Source organism: Coenobita brevimanus, chromosome 1 (genome assembly GCF_032717465.1).
Source record: "Coenobita brevimanus isolate Jiangsu-jjx chromosome 1, ASM3271746v2, whole genome shotgun sequence".
In the NCBI taxonomy this organism is placed as follows: Eukaryota; Metazoa; Arthropoda; class Malacostraca; order Decapoda; family Coenobitidae; genus Coenobita; species Coenobita brevimanus.
Genome location: NC_136954.1, coordinates 13,408,592 through 13,428,272, shown reverse-complemented (window position 1 = coordinate 13,428,272; position 19,681 = coordinate 13,408,592). Strand labels below are relative to the sequence as shown.

The 19,681-nt window shown below is 43.7% G+C and overlaps 1 protein-coding gene and 1 pseudogene across 1 annotated transcript in view; one reads left to right on the top strand and one right to left on the bottom strand.

Annotated features, from left to right (window-relative positions):
* The window catches only part of LOC145414639 (glutamate receptor 1-like), a 252,684-nt pseudogene extending 239,539 nt beyond the window's left edge, over nt 1-13,145 (bottom strand).
* A 428-nt stretch (nt 13,146-13,573) lies between these two features.
* Nucleotides 13,574-19,681, top strand: part of LOC145414574 (glutamate receptor 1-like) — a 576,687-nt gene continuing 570,579 nt past the window's right edge. Inside the window, exons 1-2 of the mRNA XM_080284127.1 lie at nt 13,574-13,595; nt 14,046-14,173. Of these exons, the coding sequence (XP_080140253.1) occupies nt 13,574-13,595; nt 14,046-14,173 (150 nt within the window). The remainder of the gene's footprint in view (nt 13,596-14,045; nt 14,174-19,681) is intronic.

Sequence of the window (19,681 nt, the reverse complement as noted above, 5' to 3'; positions counted from 1 at the left end):
TTAAATGGTCCTGTTGTCATGGTCTTAGGAGACTCTGTAGTATATCTTCCTTGAGCATATATTTTACACATTACACAATAATAAATTCTTCGTCGTTGAAAATATATCGTACTATGGACAGAGTTTGCATAAATAACACAGGACAAAAGCGTGCATGGGAAGAGTGTAGTGTAGTGTAGTGCAGGTGTATATAGTTAATGTGTAGTAGTGTGAGGTATGGCGGTGAGATGTGGCAGTGTCTGGTGTACGTGTTAATGTGTGACCGTGCGAAGCGTGGCAGTGTGAGATCTGGTAGTGTGAAGTGTGAGAGAAAGATTTGGACGTCTGTGGTCTGTTAGTGTGAGATATGGCAGTGTGTGATGTGACAGTGTGAGATTTGGTGGTGTATAGTGTGGTATTGGGAAATGTGGCTGTGTGTGGTGTGGTAGTGTAAGGTGTAGTCATAAGTACCGAAATATGAGGTGTGGCGGTGTCCGATGTGCCGGTATGATGTGTAGAAGTATGAGGTGTTGTAGTGTGAAGTATGTCTGTGTGAGAGATAGCAATATGTATAAGGTGTAGTAGTGTGAGGTGCAGCAGTATGAAGTGTGAAAGAATGAGGTGGAGCAGTGTATGATGTGGCAATATGAGATGTGGCAGTGTGAGGAATGTTAGTAAGTTGTGGACCCGTAAGAGATGTGGCAGTGTGAGGTGTGGCAGTGTGTGATGTGGCAGTATGGAATGTGGCAGTGTGAGGTGTGGCAGTGTGAGATGTGACAGTGTGCGATGAGGCAGTGCAAGATGTTTCCGGTATGAGGTGTGGCAGTTGGGAATGTTAGTTACGGTATCTTCTAATGCACAGTAACTTTTTTAACACCCTGTTTTATTGCGATGAATTATATTAACACCTTCAGGCCAAGGACGTTGTTTCCATGTTTTGAAGCTGTTTCCAGACAATTTTGTTCAACGCAGGACAAAGTTTGAGAATAGTGCTGGTTTTATATGTATCCTTCATTACCCGCTTCACTGCTAAGAGGGCACTCTCTATGTGAATCAAATCGTTCAGTAAGACCAAGAGTAAAGCAATAATAATAATAATAATAATACGTCCTGGGAGTGAAGGAGTCAGTGTCGTGGGTGGTGGATTGAAACTGGATACCGTCTTGTTAACTGGTCCTTCATATCAGCCCACCGACCTGCCTTAGGGCCTTGTCGTGTGTGCCATAGGAGGCTTCGTAGCACCCCTGTCTTGGTGGCTTCTTTTGCACCTTAAAATTCATTTGTATACCTAGTTTTAATTTCGACATAGTTTACATCAACAACATGTAAGAGGATAAAGAGACGTAATATGGGGAACAAATAGCTAAGGAAGAGTGTTTAAGAAATCTTTGTTGTCGCCTAGAATACGACCCATGAAGACACCACCTCTGATACTTTAATACCAGATGGAATGTGGTATCCATGGCGTATAACACAAGAGACAGTAGGTGTTAGCGCCCAAGTGCCAGGATGACGAGTGAGAGCTGCAGAGAACCAGCACTTTGGTGATCTGTCGGAGGTGGGTGACTGGACCTCTGAATGGGTTACTTAAACTGCCTAGTGTCGCGTAGGAAAACACACACACACACACACACACACACACACACACACACACACACACACACACACACACACACACACACACACACACACACACACACACAAACTATAATTCTGCAGAGGACCAGCCCTTGATTGGTGTGTCGTAGGTGGATAACTAGAACCAAGAAACGGGCTGCCTGACCTATGTCCAAAGTCGAATGAATTGGAAAAAATGAAGATGAACTCGAAAAAGTCTACGGTCAGATAGATAAAAAAATACCAATACGTTTTTTAAAATTCTACCATCTAATAATTCTAGTGTCATGCCCAAAACGACACGTATTTCTAATGTAATTCTCGAAACACGGGTAGAATTCAATCGCCATTAGTTTAAAAATATATATAAAATGTCAGGACACTTTTTTCATTCAAGTTCAGGGAGATGAAATTAGAGAAAACGAAACTCGCTCACTTTTTTTCTTTCTTTTTCAGCCCAGGTTCGATACGCGATAAATTTGACCTCCCTTACCTGAAATAGGCTTTAATTAAATGTTTAAAATAAAGTTAACCTCTTTACTATGACGGTGAATAAAGTCGTTTAGTAATAGAAGGAATAAAAGTTTATATTTCGTCTTGTAAGGATTCCAGCTTTTTATGGACGGGGACTGGCCACTTGTAAGCTGAGACAAAAATCCTCTTTCGGTAGTGAAAATGATTTAGGTAAGCTTTGTGTCGTCAACTGAGGGCCAGACAGCCTCACCTCACGTCGTTCCAATACCCTTATCTTATCTCAGCCATCCCACCCCCTGACTCCAGCCACCTCACCAGAACCACCTCCTCTGACTCACTTATCTCCCTTTTCACTCTCTTTACCTCTTACATATCTTCACCTCCACCCTTCATTTCACGCCTACCTACTTCCCCTTACATCTCTTCCTCATGGCCAGTCCCTCATTTTCACTTTTCCCTACTCATTACCCCTCATCATTCCACTACTCATTACCCCTCATCATTCCCCTACTCATTACCCCTTATCATTTCCCTACTCATTAGCCCAGTAGTCATTCCCCTACCCATTTCCACCCTTCATTCTCCTACCGACTACCCCTCCCTTCATTCCCCTACCCATTGCCTCTCCCTTCGTTCCCTTTCCCATTACCCTTCATCATTCCCCTACCCATTACCCCTCCCTTCATTCCCCTTCCCATTACCCCTCATCATTCCCCTACCCATTACCACTACCCTCATTTCCCTACCCATTACCCCTCCCTTCACTCCCCTACCCATTACCCCTCCCTTCATTCCCCTACTCATTACCCATCATCATTCCCCTACTCATTAGCCCAGCAGTCATTCCCCTACCCATTTCCACCCTTCATTCCCCTACCCATTACCTCTCCCTTCATTCCCCTACCCATTACCCCTCCCTTCATTTCCCTACCCATTACCCCTCTCTTCATTTTTCTTCCCTTCCCTACACATCTCCACCCTGTTTCATTTCTTCCCTATCCTACTTTCCCCTCACCCTTCCCCTTTACAGCACCCCTACCTATATTCTCTCTTCAACCCCTTCCTCCCCGCTTTCTCCCCTACTCTCACCCCTGCACCCGCCTCCTCTCACTTCACCTCTACCCATTTGCTTGCTTCTACCCCTTCCTCCCCTCCTTCTCCCCTTCTCTAACGCCTACACACTCCCTTCACCCCAGCAAAATTTCATATTCTTCCTCCCATACTCTCACTCCATCTCACGCCTAACCACCCAATAAATCACCCCTCACCCCTATTAATCTCCCCTCGTCTCACCCCAGGTCATCTCCCTCATCACCCCAGATTAGCTTCCCTCACTCGACACGATCCATGGAGTGGCCAGCCAGCGTCCTCTCTCTCTCTCTCTCTCTCTCTCTCTCTCTCTCCAGCCACTGGGGAACGTATTCTCGCTGCCTTGGGGTCTGTCGTAACACCTCTTCTGTAGCAACTCATCCTGCCTATTACACTTTAAAATTCTCATGTGTGCTTTTGAATCAGATAGACTGGTTATATCATTACCACCCAGCGTTGTAAATGGTCTCCTGGCCTACGGGAAACCATTAGGCCTGTCACTCAATGTAAAGCCACCTGAAAAGGAAAGAAAAGTTGTAAAAAGTGATAGGAAAGATGGAAGAAATACGAAGAGAGGAGGGCAGACACAGAAAAAGAATGACAGAGGTGAAGGAAATAGGCAGCACTACACCAAGTGAGCGGATGATTGTCGCCGCCATCTATCATCAAGGGTAGAATGGCATAATAAAATAACTATACAAAAGAATTATCAAAATTCAGGCAGGAATTCCGTAATTAGACATAACTACCTTTAATTCGTTCAATAGTGTGGACCATTTTCCCTTGCTACCACCAGATAGTTTTCTTTAGGAAACCCCCCCCCCTTTTTTTTATTTATTTATTTTTTTAAGAAGTGGTTAAGGATACCCCCAAAATAAGAGAATTATGCTGTGATAGGAGAGGAGGCAGAGGGGAGAAGGGAGGGGAGGAGAGGGGGAGCAGAGGGGAAGTGAGGGGAGGATGGAAGTGAGCAAAGGGAAGGTAAAGGGGAGGTAAGATGGAGATGAGAGAGAGAGAGAGAGAGAGAGAGAGAGAGAGAGAGAGAGCAGAAAAAAAGTGGAGAAAGAGAGGCAGAAAGAATGACGAGGAGGGAAAAAGGGATGTTGCTTTTTACTCATACTGTCTCTGAATTACTTTCAGAGTAGGATATAGTTCAGAAAATGATTGGGTTAAATACATCCTTCATTCATCACTACAGCATAACAGACCTCTTTAAGGCTGCATAAAACTGACTGGACTTGGCGAGAAATAACCGGACGTCCTTTCCGCTTTATACTGTATCTTCTCCCTCTTAACGATTATATTTGGGTAGGATGGAATTTTTACTGAGTGGAGTAACTGACGAGGAGAGTGTATGTAAGTGAGGTTTAGGGGGGAGAGAGGGAGGGGGAGGCCAAGGATGAGATGGAAGGATGGAGTGGAGAGGTATATGTGAGGGAGGGGGGTGTGAGCTGGGAGCAGGGCAGTGAAATGGCGGCGGACAGGGCGACGTGGTGGCGATTTGTTTGTGGCCACCCCGTGTGGGATTAAGGCGTCTGGCAAATGATAGATAGAGAGATAGGATTAACTGTAGCCTGCATTAAAATCGTCATAAATATACCGCAAGGGACGACTGAAATTTCACTTGTTTTATTCCTGCTACCAACGGAGGATTTTATTCGTCCTTGTAGTTTTTTTTTTTTTTTATGCGAGGAAGAAGGAACCAAAGGCCATGAGCCCGCAGTAACAGTTCCCTCCAGGAGAAAAACAAAATACAATAGAGAGCCAAATTCAAGATCCGATCATTTTGAGATGCCTGGACACACTGCGTTTGAAAGACTGGAGATCATAGGCAGCAGGAAATACAGACGGAGGGAGACAGTTCCAGAGCTGACCTGTTGCATAAATGAAAGACTGGGAGTGACGGTTAACTCTTGCATTAGAGAGTTGGACAGAAAAGGGATGAGAGTTTGCTGCCAGACGGGTGCTACACGTTCGTCGTAGAGGTGGAGGAATGCAAGCAGACAGTTCAGAGGAGCAGTGACCATTAAAGTAGCGATAGAAAAGAGATAAAGATGCAACAGTGCGGCTGTCACGAATCAATTCGCGACATTTCCGTTTGTGAGAAGCCACGAACTATTAGTGGAAAACTCACTGTGTATCGCTCAGCTAACCGTTTCTCCCTCCATTTCGGGGTATACTTTTCAAAACATTCGTCACTGTTTAAAAGTGACCGATTTAATGCACGTCACTAAGTGCGCTACTGAGCGATACAATTGTTTCTTTATCGTTCGCCTCTGCTCGCCTAAACCGTTAGCCACGCCTTCTTCTGGTAGCTTGTGCGTCCTGCCTATACATTATTTGAATTCAGTCTTGTGTTTGCTGTGACGGAGAAAGGTTCTGTGCTCAACAAGTTGGAGAGGTCAGCTAGCACCCCAAGCTCCACTAGTTCAGTAATCCCAGTACTCCCACCTTAGTGGTGATACATAGCATTCATCGACTGGTATTTCTTTTGTGTATTTTGTAGTTTTAAGAGCTTAGTTAAGGTGTTTTTTCCCTAGGCGTATTTAGCTATTGCGTGAGTGAGTGAGTGCGTCTCATTTAATTGATTTGAATTGTAACGTTAAATTTATTTTTTGTGATTAATAAATTTAACAGTTCCTTTCTTGAGCTTAATGTAAGTAAACTCTTGTTTCATTTCTCCATAATTAAGCTTATTTTCCATATAGCTCCTAGCTTGCATAAACGTTTGCTTTCATAACTGGTACTTAGACCAGTCTTGTTGTATTAACTTAAAATCCGTTGTGCCAGGAGTTAATGCATCAGCAAGAACCTGATGTTATTATTATTAGTATTAGTTATTTATTGTCAGGGGTGATGTAACTTTCTCCAGAGGCTAACAGTACAGTAATTCAGCAATTGTGAGTAATTAGTCTCTGTTGTGTACTGTTGAGAAAGTTTATAAATTCTCGTTCTCAGAGAATCGTGCTAAGCCAGCGTAAAGTAATCATTGCTTGATGTAGCAAGACAACCATTGTCTCTGCTCTTCAATATTATTGAATATTATTATCAATTTATATAACATTTAACCATTTATTTCAAAATTACCGTGATGTTATAAAAACCCCGTGACAATTGGCGACCTCGCCAGGATATTTAACTCCTAGCTATAAAGCTATTCACGAGATAGTGCTCACTCGTTCATATTTAGGAATTTATCATTAAAGTTTATAGGCACAAGTTTACTGGTGGTTACCGTTAATTTAGCAAGTGAATTTTGCTTTATTAATCAATAGAGTACTTAACTCTAGTTTATTCTTGGTAACGCCACACGATTTTATTCGCTTCTGGGAAGTCGCGTACCCATTGTGTTTATTATTGAGTCTTCCCAGTCATTTACATTTTTGATTTATTCTTTGCCAGTTAACTGGATAAGACTGGTCACCACTAACTTGTGTCTGTACTCTTTACTTGTGTTTATTAGTATTCGTCGCTAAGCAGTCAGTACTCAATTTCGGGTTGCTTAATAAATTAGCGCCATGGCTACCGCTGTATTTGTACAGGAAGCCAAAGATATGGGTCTCACAGACCCAGAGAAAATACAGAGTTACGTTCTCTCACGGTTCAATTACGAGCAAGAACGTGAGAAAGATGCTCGTGAAGAGCGTAGGATTCAGCGCGAATACGAGCGAGAACAGCGCGAACACGAGCAGAAACAACGTGAGCTCGAGTTAGTACAAAGAACGAGAACAGCGCGAATACGAGCGTGAACAACGAGACAAAGAACGAGAACATGAACTTGAAGTGCTGAAGCTCAAGCGAGATTCCTTGGCTTCAGACACGTCTGCTGCAGTTGGTCCAAGCTCCACGAACGTTCTCCCTGCACATGTCCTGGCGACCCCACGCATCAAGCTTCCTTCATACAAGGAAAGCGAGCGAATCGAGCCGTACATGGCTCGTTTTGAGGACATGGCAGACTTATATCAACTGGATGAGGCAGCTAAGCGGCTTCAGTTTCTTAGCCTATTTGAGGGCCCTGCCCTCGATATTCTCCACAGAATTCGTGGAGACAATCTCACATATGAGATGATGAAAGCTGCGCTCATTAAGGCGTATGGTCTCACAGTAGACGACGCCAAAGTTCAGTTCATGCGAGCTCGTCTCCAAGACAAGGAGACAGCTGTTCAGTTCCTTGATCGTCTCACAGCTTACTTAAATGAGTGGATGGAGAAAGATGAAACTCCTTCCACGCGTGAGGGGATAATTGACCTTATGCTGCGTACACAGCTAGAGGTCGTGGCCTGCTGAGCTCATAGCACAGCTTAAGATCTGCCAGGTGAAAGATGCCAGCCAAATGGCAGAGAAGGCTAATGCATTCTTTACTGCAAACAGCTATCAAGCTCAAAAGCAAAACACCTGGAGCAGAAAAGATACTGCCAAGTCTGGGAAGCCGTCTCAGACTGAATCCCAGCACCAAGGCCGTTCTCAGAGTAATGGTCAAGGTCCAAGCAAACCGCAGTGGAAGGACCAGGGGCAAAACACTCAGAAACCTGAGTGGAAGAGGTACAACAAGTACCCTAACCAGCAGCAGTATCAGCCACGCAATCGACCGTCGGGACAAACTTTTTCACCACCAGCTCAAAAGAGACAGGAAGCGAATGCAGCCTTCATTCCTCAGCAGCAGCCTGGTGGTCACGTCCCTACCAGTGTGGGTACTTCCCCACAGTTCACTAGTCCCACAGTGACAGTGAACCCCCCTCCACAGATGGCCAATGTTCCATCTTATAACTCACAAGGCACAATGTTTGCCACATCAATTCAGCAGCCTCATGAGTGGCTAGTTGCTTCCTCCACAGGCCCCACCACAGGTGACAGTACCTTCCTTGTACAGCCAGGGTTTGTGGGAGGCATTCCTGTGAAGGTCCTGAGAGACAATGGTTCCTCAGGTTGCTCCTGTCAAGCAGAGTTTAGTTCGGCCTGAGCAGTATACAGGTCGACAGATCCATGCAAAGCTTATTGATGGATCAGTGAGATTGTTCCCTGAGGCATGTATCCAGGTGACATCTCCATTTTATACTGGTACGACACTTGCGGTTGTCATGCCAGAGCCTCTATTTGACTTTATAGTAGGCAATATTAATGGAGTCAAGGATAGTTGCTCCGATGACGCTACTCAGACTTCGGCTGCTGCAGTAACACGAGCCATGACTGAGGCTCCAGACTGTGTAACCCCAGTGATCATTGAATCACCGCAAGATCTGATGTGTAGTCAACTTGTTGTACAAGAACAACATTCTGACCCGACACTTGCTGCCGTGTGGAACAAACAAAAGGGTCGAGTGATAAAGTATTCACGGGAGGTCGAGCCAAGTTCCTTCGTAAACAAGGACGGCTCTACCGTGAGTCACGAACACCCGAGGGCGAGGTTCGACTGCAGTTTGTCGTTCCCGCCAAGTACCGCCTAGCAGTGTTACAATGGGGTCATTGTTCAGCCTCAGGAGGTCACATGGGCAAAAGGAAGACCCAGGGCCGTATCCGAGCTGACTTTTTCTGGCCAGGGATGGGACGGGACATAGATAGTTTTGTCCGTTCTTGCAGTGTGTGCCAAAGTATCACCACTAATCAGGGACGTGCCCTTCCTGTGCCATTTGTAACTACACCTGTAATCTCTGAGTCAGTTGAGAGACAGGGTAGTGGTGAAGTGGGTGCAGACCTGACGTCTCGCCCATTGGCCCCACAGGACACATTATGTCCAGGGCCTGTACATACATATTATGTACCGTAAGTTAAGGGGGAAGTTGAGAGGCGACTTGAGGCTATGGAAGACCCAAGTTTGCACAAGGATTCTCAGCTTCCCGGTACTAGTATATGTACCGTAGGTTAAGGGGGAAGTTGAGAGGCGACTCGAGGCTATGGAAGACCCGAGTTTGCACAAGGATTCTCAGCTTCCCGGTACTAATATATGTACCGTAGGTTAAGGGGGAAGTTGAGAGGCGACTTGAGGCTATGGAAGACCCAAGTTTGCACAAGGATTCTCAGCTTCCCGGTACTAATATAAGTATGTACCGTAAGTTAAGGGGGAAGTTGAGAGGCGACTTGAGGCTATGGAAGACCCAAGTTTGCACAAGGATTCTCAGCTCTCCGATATTAATATAAGTACTGTAGGTTAAGGGGGGGGGTGAGAACTCCGCAGAGGCGACTTGAGGCTATGGAAGACCCAAGTTTGCACAAGGATTCTCAGCTTCCCGATATTAATATAAGTACTGTAGGTTAAGGCACAGGTTGAGGACCCGTGTGCGGTTCGAGGCTATGGAAGACCCGAGTTTGCACAGGGATTCTCAACTTGCTGACACTAATTGTGTGCTAAAATTAATGACGACCTCGAGTGTACTTTTCGTAGCATGTACTGATTGCTAGGCAGAGAGAGTAATTGTAACGTAATAAGAATTTTGTCTCATTGACACTTTTGATACTCCACCTTAATTGGTTTTGCAGGTTCAGCAATGGGTGTAGCAGTTTTGCTGTGCGGGCCAGCTGATCGTCTGCCGCACGCTACCACCTCTTCTCTGCCTTCGTCGTCGCCATATTATTATTTACTGTGTCATTTTACACGTAGGTACAGTTACACTACAACTGTCACACCTACACCGTGTATTACATACACCACGCTACACAACAATTAGTTGTCAGTGTAAATGTAGCGAATTTTCGCTCAGTTTGACCTGAGTACAGGATTTTCACCGTCGTCACGGAGTTTTTCCCTCAAGCTTGCTTCTATTAACGTAAATACGAGGTTTTTTCACTCACTGGCGACTGCGACTTTCTCCTGTAGCAGGATAGCACACACACCACAGTGTGAATCTTGTGCGAATGACTTAGGATGTATACATATATATATATATCCACAAATTTTTTCCCATAAGGAAAAAATTTAATTTTGTAGGGGCGTAATGTCACGAATCAATTCGCGACATTTCCGTTTTGTGAGAAGCCACGAACTATTAGTGGAAAACTCACTGTGTATCGCTCAGCTAACCGTTTCTCCCTCCATTTCGGGGTATACTTTTCAAAACATTCGTCACTGTTTAAAAGTGACCGATTTAATGCACGTCACTAAGTGCGCTACTGAGCGATACAATTGTTTCTTTATCGTTCGCCTCTGCTCGCCTAAACCGTTAGCCACGCCTTCTTCTGGTAGCTTGTGCGTCCTGCCTATACATTATTTGAATTCAGTCTTGTGTTTGCTGTGACGGAGAAAGGTTCTGTGCTCAACAAGTTGGAGAGGTCAGCTAGCACCCCAAGCTCCACTAGTTCAGTAATCCCAGTACTCCCACCTTAGTGGTGATACATAGCATTCATCGACTGGTATTTCTTTTGTGTATTTTGTAGTTTTAAGAGCTTAATTAAGGTGTTTTTCCCTAGGCGTAAGTATTTAGCTATTGCGTGAGTGAGTGAGTGCGTCTCATTTAATTGATTTGAATTGTAACGTTAAATTTATTTTTTGTGATTAATAAATTTAACAGTTCCTTTCTTGAGCTTAATGTAAGTAAACTCTTGTTTCATTTCTCCATAATTAAGCTTATTTTCCATATAGCTCTAGCTTGCATAAACGTTTGCTTTCATAACTGGTACTTAGACCAGTCTTGTATTAACAAAATCCGTTGTGCCAGGAGTTAATGCATCAGCAAGAACCTGATGTTATTATTATTAGTATTAGTTATTTATTGTCAGGGGTGATGTAACTTTCTCCAGAGGCTAACAGTACAGTAATTCAGCAATTGTGAGTAATTAGTCTCTGTTGTGTACTGTTGAGAAAGTTTATAAATTCTCGTTCTCAGAGAATCGTGCTAAGCCAGCGTAAAGTAATCATTGCTTGATGTAGCAAGACAACCATTGTCTCTGCTCTTCAATATTATTGAATATTATTATCAATTTATATAACATTTAACCATTTATTTCAAAATTACCGTGATGTTATAAAAACCCCATGACAGCGGCGAAGAGACAGAGGTTGAAGGGAGTCAGTAAGAGGAGGAGAGTTAATGAGATGAAAAGCCTTTGACACCACCCTATTGAGAAGAGCTGTATGTGGGGAACCTCCCCACACATGAGAGTTGTACTCCACACAGGGGCGGATAAAACCCCTGTATAGAGTCAACAATTGTGCAGGGGTAAAGAAAGAGCGGAGTCGGCTTAGCACACCCAATCTCTTGGAAGCAGATTTTACAAGAGATGTAATATGATCTTTCCAAGATAAGTCCCGAGTAAATGAAACCCCAAGCATGTTCAAGGATGATGCAGGATTAAGCTGAATATTATTAAACATTAATGGGTATACCTGTGGAAGATTTTGTCGGGTTGATAGGTGTAAGAACTGAGTCTTAGATGCATTAAAAACAACCATATTATTTTTACCCCGGCCAGAGATACGAGCCAAGTCAGACATTAGGTGTGCCATAGCCTCATCCCTTGTTTGTTGAAGTAACTGTTGAATTGGGCGTTGCGGGAACCGAATGGAAAGGTGAAGGGTGGAGTCATCAGCGAATGAGTGGATAGGGTTAGATGTACAGCTTAGAAGATCATTGATGAATAAAAGGAAGAGAGTTGGTGATAGGACAGAGCCCTGAGGAACACCACTGTTGATAGATCTAGGAGAAGAACGATGGCCGTCTACAACAGCGGCTATAGAACGACCAGAAAGGAAGCTAGCGATGAAGGCACAGATAGAAGGATCAGAAACCGTAGGAGGGCAGTTTGGAAATTAAAGATTTATGCCAGACTCGATCGAAAGCCTTTGAGATGTCAAGTGCAATGGCAAAACTTTCTCCAAAGTCCCGAAAGGAGGATGACCAGGAGTCTGAAAGGTAGGTGAGAAGATCGCCAGTGGAGCGTCCCTGACGGAACCCATACTGACGATCGGAAGGAAGGTTGTGATAGGAAAGATGCCTTAAAATTTTTCTATTGAGAATTGACTCGAAAACTTTTGAAATACAGGACGTTAAAGCAATTGGACGATAGTTGGAGGGTTGGGAGTCGTCATCCTTCTTTGGGACTGGCTGAATGAGAGCAAACTTCCAGCAAGAAGGAAAGGTACAAGTTGACAGACAAAGGCGAAAGAGTTTGCCTAGGCAGGGTGTAAGCACAGAAGCACAGTTCTTGAGAACAACAGGAGGGACCCCATCAGGCCCATATGCCTTGTTAGTACTGAGGCCAGTGATGGCAGTTGGAGATCGTCGTGTAAGAAGTATAGTGATTGGTAGCTGAAATCGTCCATTCTTTGTCTCGTATTGTCATTGGCCAAGGAAGCTCCCTAACACCTTTTCCTAAGCGATATATTTTGCTTATTGCACTTTACTGTCCTCTTCTGTGTTATGTAAATCCTTCCAGTATCGTTGTACTGTGCATAAATAACGTAAAAAACGATATTAACCAGCCATATCCAAAATAAATCGCTTTGGAAGAGGTGCAAGGACGCATCCACAGCCGACGGGAAGCCGGATGACATTAGTGCATTCGTGCTGCAACGAGACGCTTTAATTCATTGTAGGAAAGACTCCTCGCACTCGTAGTAGCAGCAACAGGAGCATCAGTAGCAGTAGTAGTAGTAGTAGTAGTAGTAGTAGTTTTAGTAGTAGTATTAGTAGTTGCAGTAGTAGTAGTTGTAGTTGTTGTAGTAACTCCGGATTCATTTGAATGTGAACCCATAGAGTGCAGGCTGAAGTGTCCCCTCTCATACAGTCTACTGACTCCCTTTCAGTGGATAGGGAAGGAGTTGAGGAGCATTTGTATAATCAGTCAACGGAACCGTCCAGCTGTATCTATGCCACCGCGCGAAGGCGCCCTTCTCCAGCCCCTCACATTGAAGGGCTGTGTTAAGGCCGTCATATATTCAACCACAACGGTTCAGGTTGTTATACTAAGCTAAATAAAGTCGTTGGGAGATGGAAAGAATAAAAGAAATAACTTTGGCCTCTATTTATTAACTCACTGGCCTTCTTTGGACACATTTTGTTAGTTGATTGATTGAGAGAGAGAGAGAGAGAGAGAGAGAGAGAGAGAGAGAGAGACTGTAACCTGAATATGGTGAGTTAAGTTCCTGTTCACTCGACGAAGAAAGAAACTAGAGCATCATTCCTAAGTGGCCTTGGATATCCCGTAACACGTTTTCCTTAGCGATTTTTTCAGCACGTATCCCTCAAAATCCCCATGTATGCTACTGGTGCAAGCTATATCGATATTAAACCGATATAAATAATGGATCTTACAAAGGGAGTGTTAAGGAGTGATATGGAAAATGAATCGCGAAAGAGTAGAGGCTAAGACACCGCCTATGTATCTTAGAAGATCAAAGGCCCAGAGAGGAAATAAGGTGAGGAGGGTAGATAGGAGGTAAGATAAGGAGGTGTGTGTTGGGTCAGTACTTTTACCTGCCCTGATGAAGATTTGGTCTTGTGTTGGTCAGTGGGTTCAGACATCTGCATTATTATTATTATTATTATTTTGGCTTCTGACCTCTCTACTGCCTCTACGTTTCACCTTTTTTTTTTCCTGTTTTATCCTTCCTTGCATTCTGATCACTATCTCGCCCCATCCTTGAGTGGAAAAGAGGTTATGATGATGGTGATGAATGATGATAGTGATGGCGGTGATGGTATTAGTGATGATGATGGTGGTGATGGTAATAGTGATGATGATGATGCTGATGATGGTGATACTGATGATAATGATGATTATGATTATGGTACTGATGATGATGATGGTGATACTGATGATGGTGATACTGATGATGATGATGATGGTTATACTGATGATGATGATGATGATGATAATGATGATCATGATGAAGATACTGATGATGATGATGATGATGATGATTCTCACTTCTGGTTTCCCTCTCTCTCCCCCAGTCTGCCGTCAGTTCTCGCGGCCTGTGTGGGCGATGGTCGGGTCGGTCCAGCCTGACAGCTTCGATACGCTCCACTCCTACGCCAACACCTTCCAGATGCCCTTCGTTACGCCCTGGTTCCCGGAAAATGTGAGTACCTGCATTGCTTATTTACCTGTTATTGAATTATGTTTATATTGTGTGCTGGGGGAAGGTGAAGATGGGGCTGGGAATGGAAAGGGGGGAAGAGAAGGAGGAGGAAAGAGGTAGAAGTGGAGGGGATATGAAGCAGGAAAGGGTTGAGAAAGAAGGAAGAGAAAATGGAGGAAGAAGTGGAAGAGGAGGAAAACTGTTGAGACTATGAATATCTGTGTTTATATTGTGTGCTGGGAGGAGGTGATCTTAAGGTGGGGCTGGGATTGGGAATGGGTGGAGGAGAAGGAGGGAGAAAGAGGTAGAGGTGGGGAGGATATGAAGCAACAAAGGTAGAGAAAGAAGGAAGATAAAATGGAGGAAGAAGTGCAGGAGGAGGAGAAGAACTAGTAAGAATATGGAGATTAATGAGGTGAGATGATGTGAAGGAGAAGTTGAGGAAGAGGGCTACGGTACCCATTATTCTTACGCCAGCACCTTCCAGATGCCATTCACTACGACTTAATTCCCAGAAGATGTAAGTACCTAAAGATTATATTTATAGCGTATTTTATTTTACAGGTTTATGTATTATGAGGATATATTCTATAGAAAAGTATGAATGTGAAGTGACGGCACTGAAAAGAGAGAGAGAGAGAGAGAGAGAGAGAGAGAGAGAGAGAGAGAGAGAGAAGCAAGTGGAGGCAGTATTAGCACATGAAAAATCGTGTCTTTTTATAATGACATATTTGATATACTGCATTTTAAAGGAATAGTTATACCATATCCACAGCACTTTTCTTCCATAGTACACCTACACTTATATAACTGCAACACCGCAGTGGTACGTATATTGCAGAGAGAAAATGATAATATAATGTAGAGATTGGCTTACATGTGCTTATACTGTCTCGACCAATCTCCTATGATTTTTTTTTTTTTGCGCTGTTCCGTCCCTACTACATCTTCATACATTTTTGTCAAATGTTTGTTTTTATTAATTGCCTAGATTAAAAGAAATAAGGGAAAGAACGAGGGCATTTAGACAAGGTACCTATGCATGGTAAGCAGAGCCTTTGCGTGTTGTTACGGAAGGTGCGAGGAATCCGACTTTCAGGAATCACACCTACTTGAGACTGAAGGTTCTCTGAAAAAAAAAAAAAAAAAAAAAAAGTTAGAGTAAACCATTTGAAGAAAGAAAAAAAGACTAAGGAGAAATCGGAAGTTTGGCTGATTTCTGTGTGTGTTTATGTTATGTTTTAGCTACTTTGGTGGTGATGGAAACAGAAACGCTCAAAGACAAAGGACAGAAGCGTGTAAAGGCTTAAAACGCCTTGTGTTTGGGAGTCCTAAAGGTGTTTGTTAAGGCTGCTGGGCGTGTCGGCACCGTCGCTACGTGATGACAGCGATATTGGGGTGGGTACTTCTTAAACTGGAATGAGGGGAAAATAATGGCGGCGGAAGGGCAAGATGGAAGAACAAGGGTTAGTTAGAGGTGAATATTTCATTAATCATTTTTAGGGAGAGGGGGAAGTTGGGTAAAGGAGAAAGGGGGGAAGAGGAAGGAAGAGAAGGAATAAAAAAGGACGAGAGGGATTAGGAAGGAGGAGACGGACGGAATGTTATAAAGAAGAACCGATAATGATCATGATGAGCATGATGAACGTGAAGAGGAATAAAAAGGTGATAGTTTGAATGGTATATCCTGATAGCTTGGAAATCCTGCACTGTTTATTTAATTATATAATTGTATACATATTCTACTCTATTCTGTGTATCTTTATTAGGGTTGGGGTTAAGAAGGAAAAAACAAAAATATATACTAAACGAGGAATGGAGATTGGGAAAGAGAAAGGTGAGGAGGAAAAAGTGGAGGAGAAGGAGGGGAGGAGGAGGAAGAGTTAAAGAAGCATGATGAGAAAAAGAGGAGTGGAAAGAGGATGAGGAGGAATGAGGGAAGAGGAGGAGGGAGAGGGAAATGAGGAGCATCAATTTCGTGAATATCAGATGTCAGCCAGTGACACCCTCAACCACACCGGGTCACCTGTGTATTAATTGGTGAACATAAATACACCTGAAGACCGAGCACGTAAATTTGTGGTGGGTAAGGTATTTGTGGTATGGATATGGAGAAAATGTGCAACAGGGTAAGCAGAGAGGGGTTATGGAAGATTTTGCATATGTGTGGAGTAGCTGGGAAGCTGTTGAATGCTGTCAAGAGTTGTGATGACAGTGAGGCTTGTGAAGGGGTAAGTGGGCGTCTAAGTGGCTTAATATCAGTGTTAATATAAGATAGGCTTGTATTATGTCCTCATGGCAGTTGAAAATATATATGGATGGGGTTAAGAGAGGAAAAAAGAATCGAGTTATGAAGGGAAGGATATTGGTAGTAATGGATGATGAAGGAGGGGACGTCCAATACCTGATGTATGTAGATGATGATTTCGTACTTGCTTATGGCTAATGAAGATTTTTGTAGGCTGGTGCAGAGTATGTGGATGTCTTTGAGCGCCTTGTTTCCGTTCTGATCGTTCTATATATTCTGTTCCAGACGACTACCTTTCTTCTTCTTTGTCTAAAACTATCAATATTTGTGTTCCCTAAGCGAGATAAAGTGTCTTGTCTCCTCCCCAGCCCCTTTCCCCTCCCCCTTATTGCTGCTTCCCCCCTTATCTCCTCCAAATTTTCTCATAGGCCTCCACGTCTATAGCATTCCTTCTCCCCCCTCCTCTTTCTTCTTTTACCTTTCCATCTCCCTTCCCCTCACATACCCTTCCCTTTTGCCTCCTCCTTTTTCCTCCCTTCTCTCCCTTTGCTGTTTCTCCGCCTTTCCTCCTCCTCCCCCTTTCCTCCTTCTTCCCCCTTTCCTTCCTTCTCCCCCTTTCCTTCCTCCTCCCTTCTTTCACCATCTACTTCTCCCCCCCAAATCCCTCCTTCCTTATCCTCATTTACAACCTCTCCCCTTCACCTTCCCCTTTTCCTCCCATCTCTCCTCCTTGACCTTAGCCCAGCATCCCCTGAGGCTCCGCCATTCCCTCGGCTCTCTTTCCTCCCTCACTTCCTCCTTCCTCCCTCCATTCTCATGCCAGAACTTTTCCATTCCCTGTACTTTTTATGTCTCTCTGCCTTCTTTATTTCTCCCTCAGATGCTTCCCTTCAGCGGCACACTATTTATTGATTACACCCTTGCTCTCAAAGCGAGAGCGGATGTCAAATTTTGCATGCTGTGGGTGTGTCCGTCTACTTATGAACAAACGAAGCAGTTTGTATCCTATTTTAGCCAAACCTGGAAGTGTTAGGGCCAACCACGGGGCTGAGTTGTTGTTTATGAAACCAGTAGGTTAAAGGTCAATGCCACAGAAAGAAACATGCGTCGGTCTTGGTCACATAATGGCTGCTCTCCACGCTGGTCAAACTCTGGCAGCCACCCTATTCAGCCCCTTATCCATGAGGTCACACTCCATGACCTCGTCCCAGGTCTTTTTCGGTCCTGCCACTCGCAACCCTACCCCCCGACTTTCACACTTCTCACCTTCCACATCCATACCATCCTTCGTTCTCCCAACATGTCCAGACCAACTCAGTCTTTAATAATAATCCTTTTGCATCATTCGCTTTGTTTTCTCAGATTCAGTCTTCTTCTGTCTTTCTTGGAGCTTTGCATATTTTACCTGTTTAGCTTAACTTTCCATAATCTCGTCATTTTTTTTTTAATGCAAGAAAGAAGGAACCAAAGGCCAGGAGCCCGCAAACCGTTCCTTCCAAGAAAAAAAAAAAAAAACTGCAAAAGAGAGCCAAATTCAAGATCCGTTCATTTCGAGATGCCTGGACACACTGCGTTTGAAAGACTGGAGATTATAGGAAGTAGGAAATACAGACAGAGGGAGACAGTCCCAGAGTTGACCTGTTGCATAAATGAAGGACTGGGAGTAACGGTGGGAACAACTCTTTATCTTGTGTACCAGTTAACGTGAGTATATTCTGTTCAGCTGAGAGTGAGTCATAGGAGCCTGAGAGTTAATTAGCATCACCAGTAGCCTTCTTATGGCCGAGGGAGGAAGGAGCCTACTAACTCCAGACGATTTTAAGGACGCGGCACAGGAGCCTGACGCTCTTTTTCTCGTCTGTTTAGGAAGCTCCTGACACCTTTTCCTTAGCGATTTATGTTTGGATATGGGTGGTTAATATCCTTTTGTTAGTTATTTATGTTGAGTATGGCGATGTTAGAAGGACCTTTGTAACATAGATTAGTGCAGTAAGATGTTATAAGTAAAATAAATCGCTTAGGAAAAGTGTTATGGGGCTTCCATAACAAACGAGAACATGAGCCTGAGAGAGTTAATAATGTCGCCATTATTCCCGTCATGGCAGAGGCAAGTGTAGTATTTTATCTCTGCTGGAACCAGACTATTTTATTAAGCTGAGAGTGAGTCATAGGAGCCATAGAGCGAAACCAACGCCCTTGAGAGAGCCACGCCGACAACTCCCCTCATCCCCTTTACGCACTTCCTCCCCAAACTCCCTTTTTGAGGGTGACTTTCCTTTTTTATTCCTGCCTCTCTTCTGATGATTCTTTCGACACAGGATAGATGAATGGTAGTGAAGGAGGTTAGAAATAAACTCCACTAATCCAATCATTGTTAGAGGTTTCGCAAAGGCTGAATCAAATCGTTTGGTGGTGCAACAATAAATTGAAAAGACATCTGATCCCTTCCAACCCTTTCAGTGAGCCACATTAGCAATTCGCTAACCCCTTCTCCCCCTCCATAAACAACAAAAACAACAACAACAGCAGAGTAGGAGGTGGAGGAGGAGGAAGTGGAGGAGGTTAAAACGTTAAAACACTCACTCCCAAAATCTCCATTCCCAAATAAAACACGCATTCTCTAAATCTGCTAAGCGTCTGATTATTGTTTTCCTTGGTATCGGTTAAAGATTGTATTTAGATCATTAGAAACAATTAGAACTTTGGGAGTCGGTAATATCCTTCAGGAACCCCTTCAGTACGAGACTTCTGTCGTAAGCTGAATGAAAATGTATGAAGATGGCAAGAATATGTTTAAAAATACATCATTGGCTTGAAGGGAATAGCTTGTCAAGTTTCACTAAACATTCACCTGATATAAGCGACTCTCATTAAACCCGTCTGTACGAAGTTCCTTTTTTTTTTTTTTTAGCATTACAAAGGTTCGAGTGGCCCGTAATATATAACTTTATATTAGAAACTGACGTGGCATTATCTTGTGTTGTGGGGATGGCTTAGTCGGCTAGTGTGGGCGTGGCTGTGGCTGTCGTAGTAGAAAATGAGTAAATGATGCAGGGCAGATACACTACATGTGCCGTTCCAACAACGCACGAGAAATCGCCCGGCGGAGTGGAAGTGGAACGTTATATGTGTAGCATCCTGTATTGTTGCCCCTTTTAGACACTGATGTTAAGTTTAGGGTAGATTTTTTATAGGGGACTGGTTAATAAATGCTGTTCTCACCTCTTTAATCAGGAAAGCGTCTTCTGAACAAAGTAAAA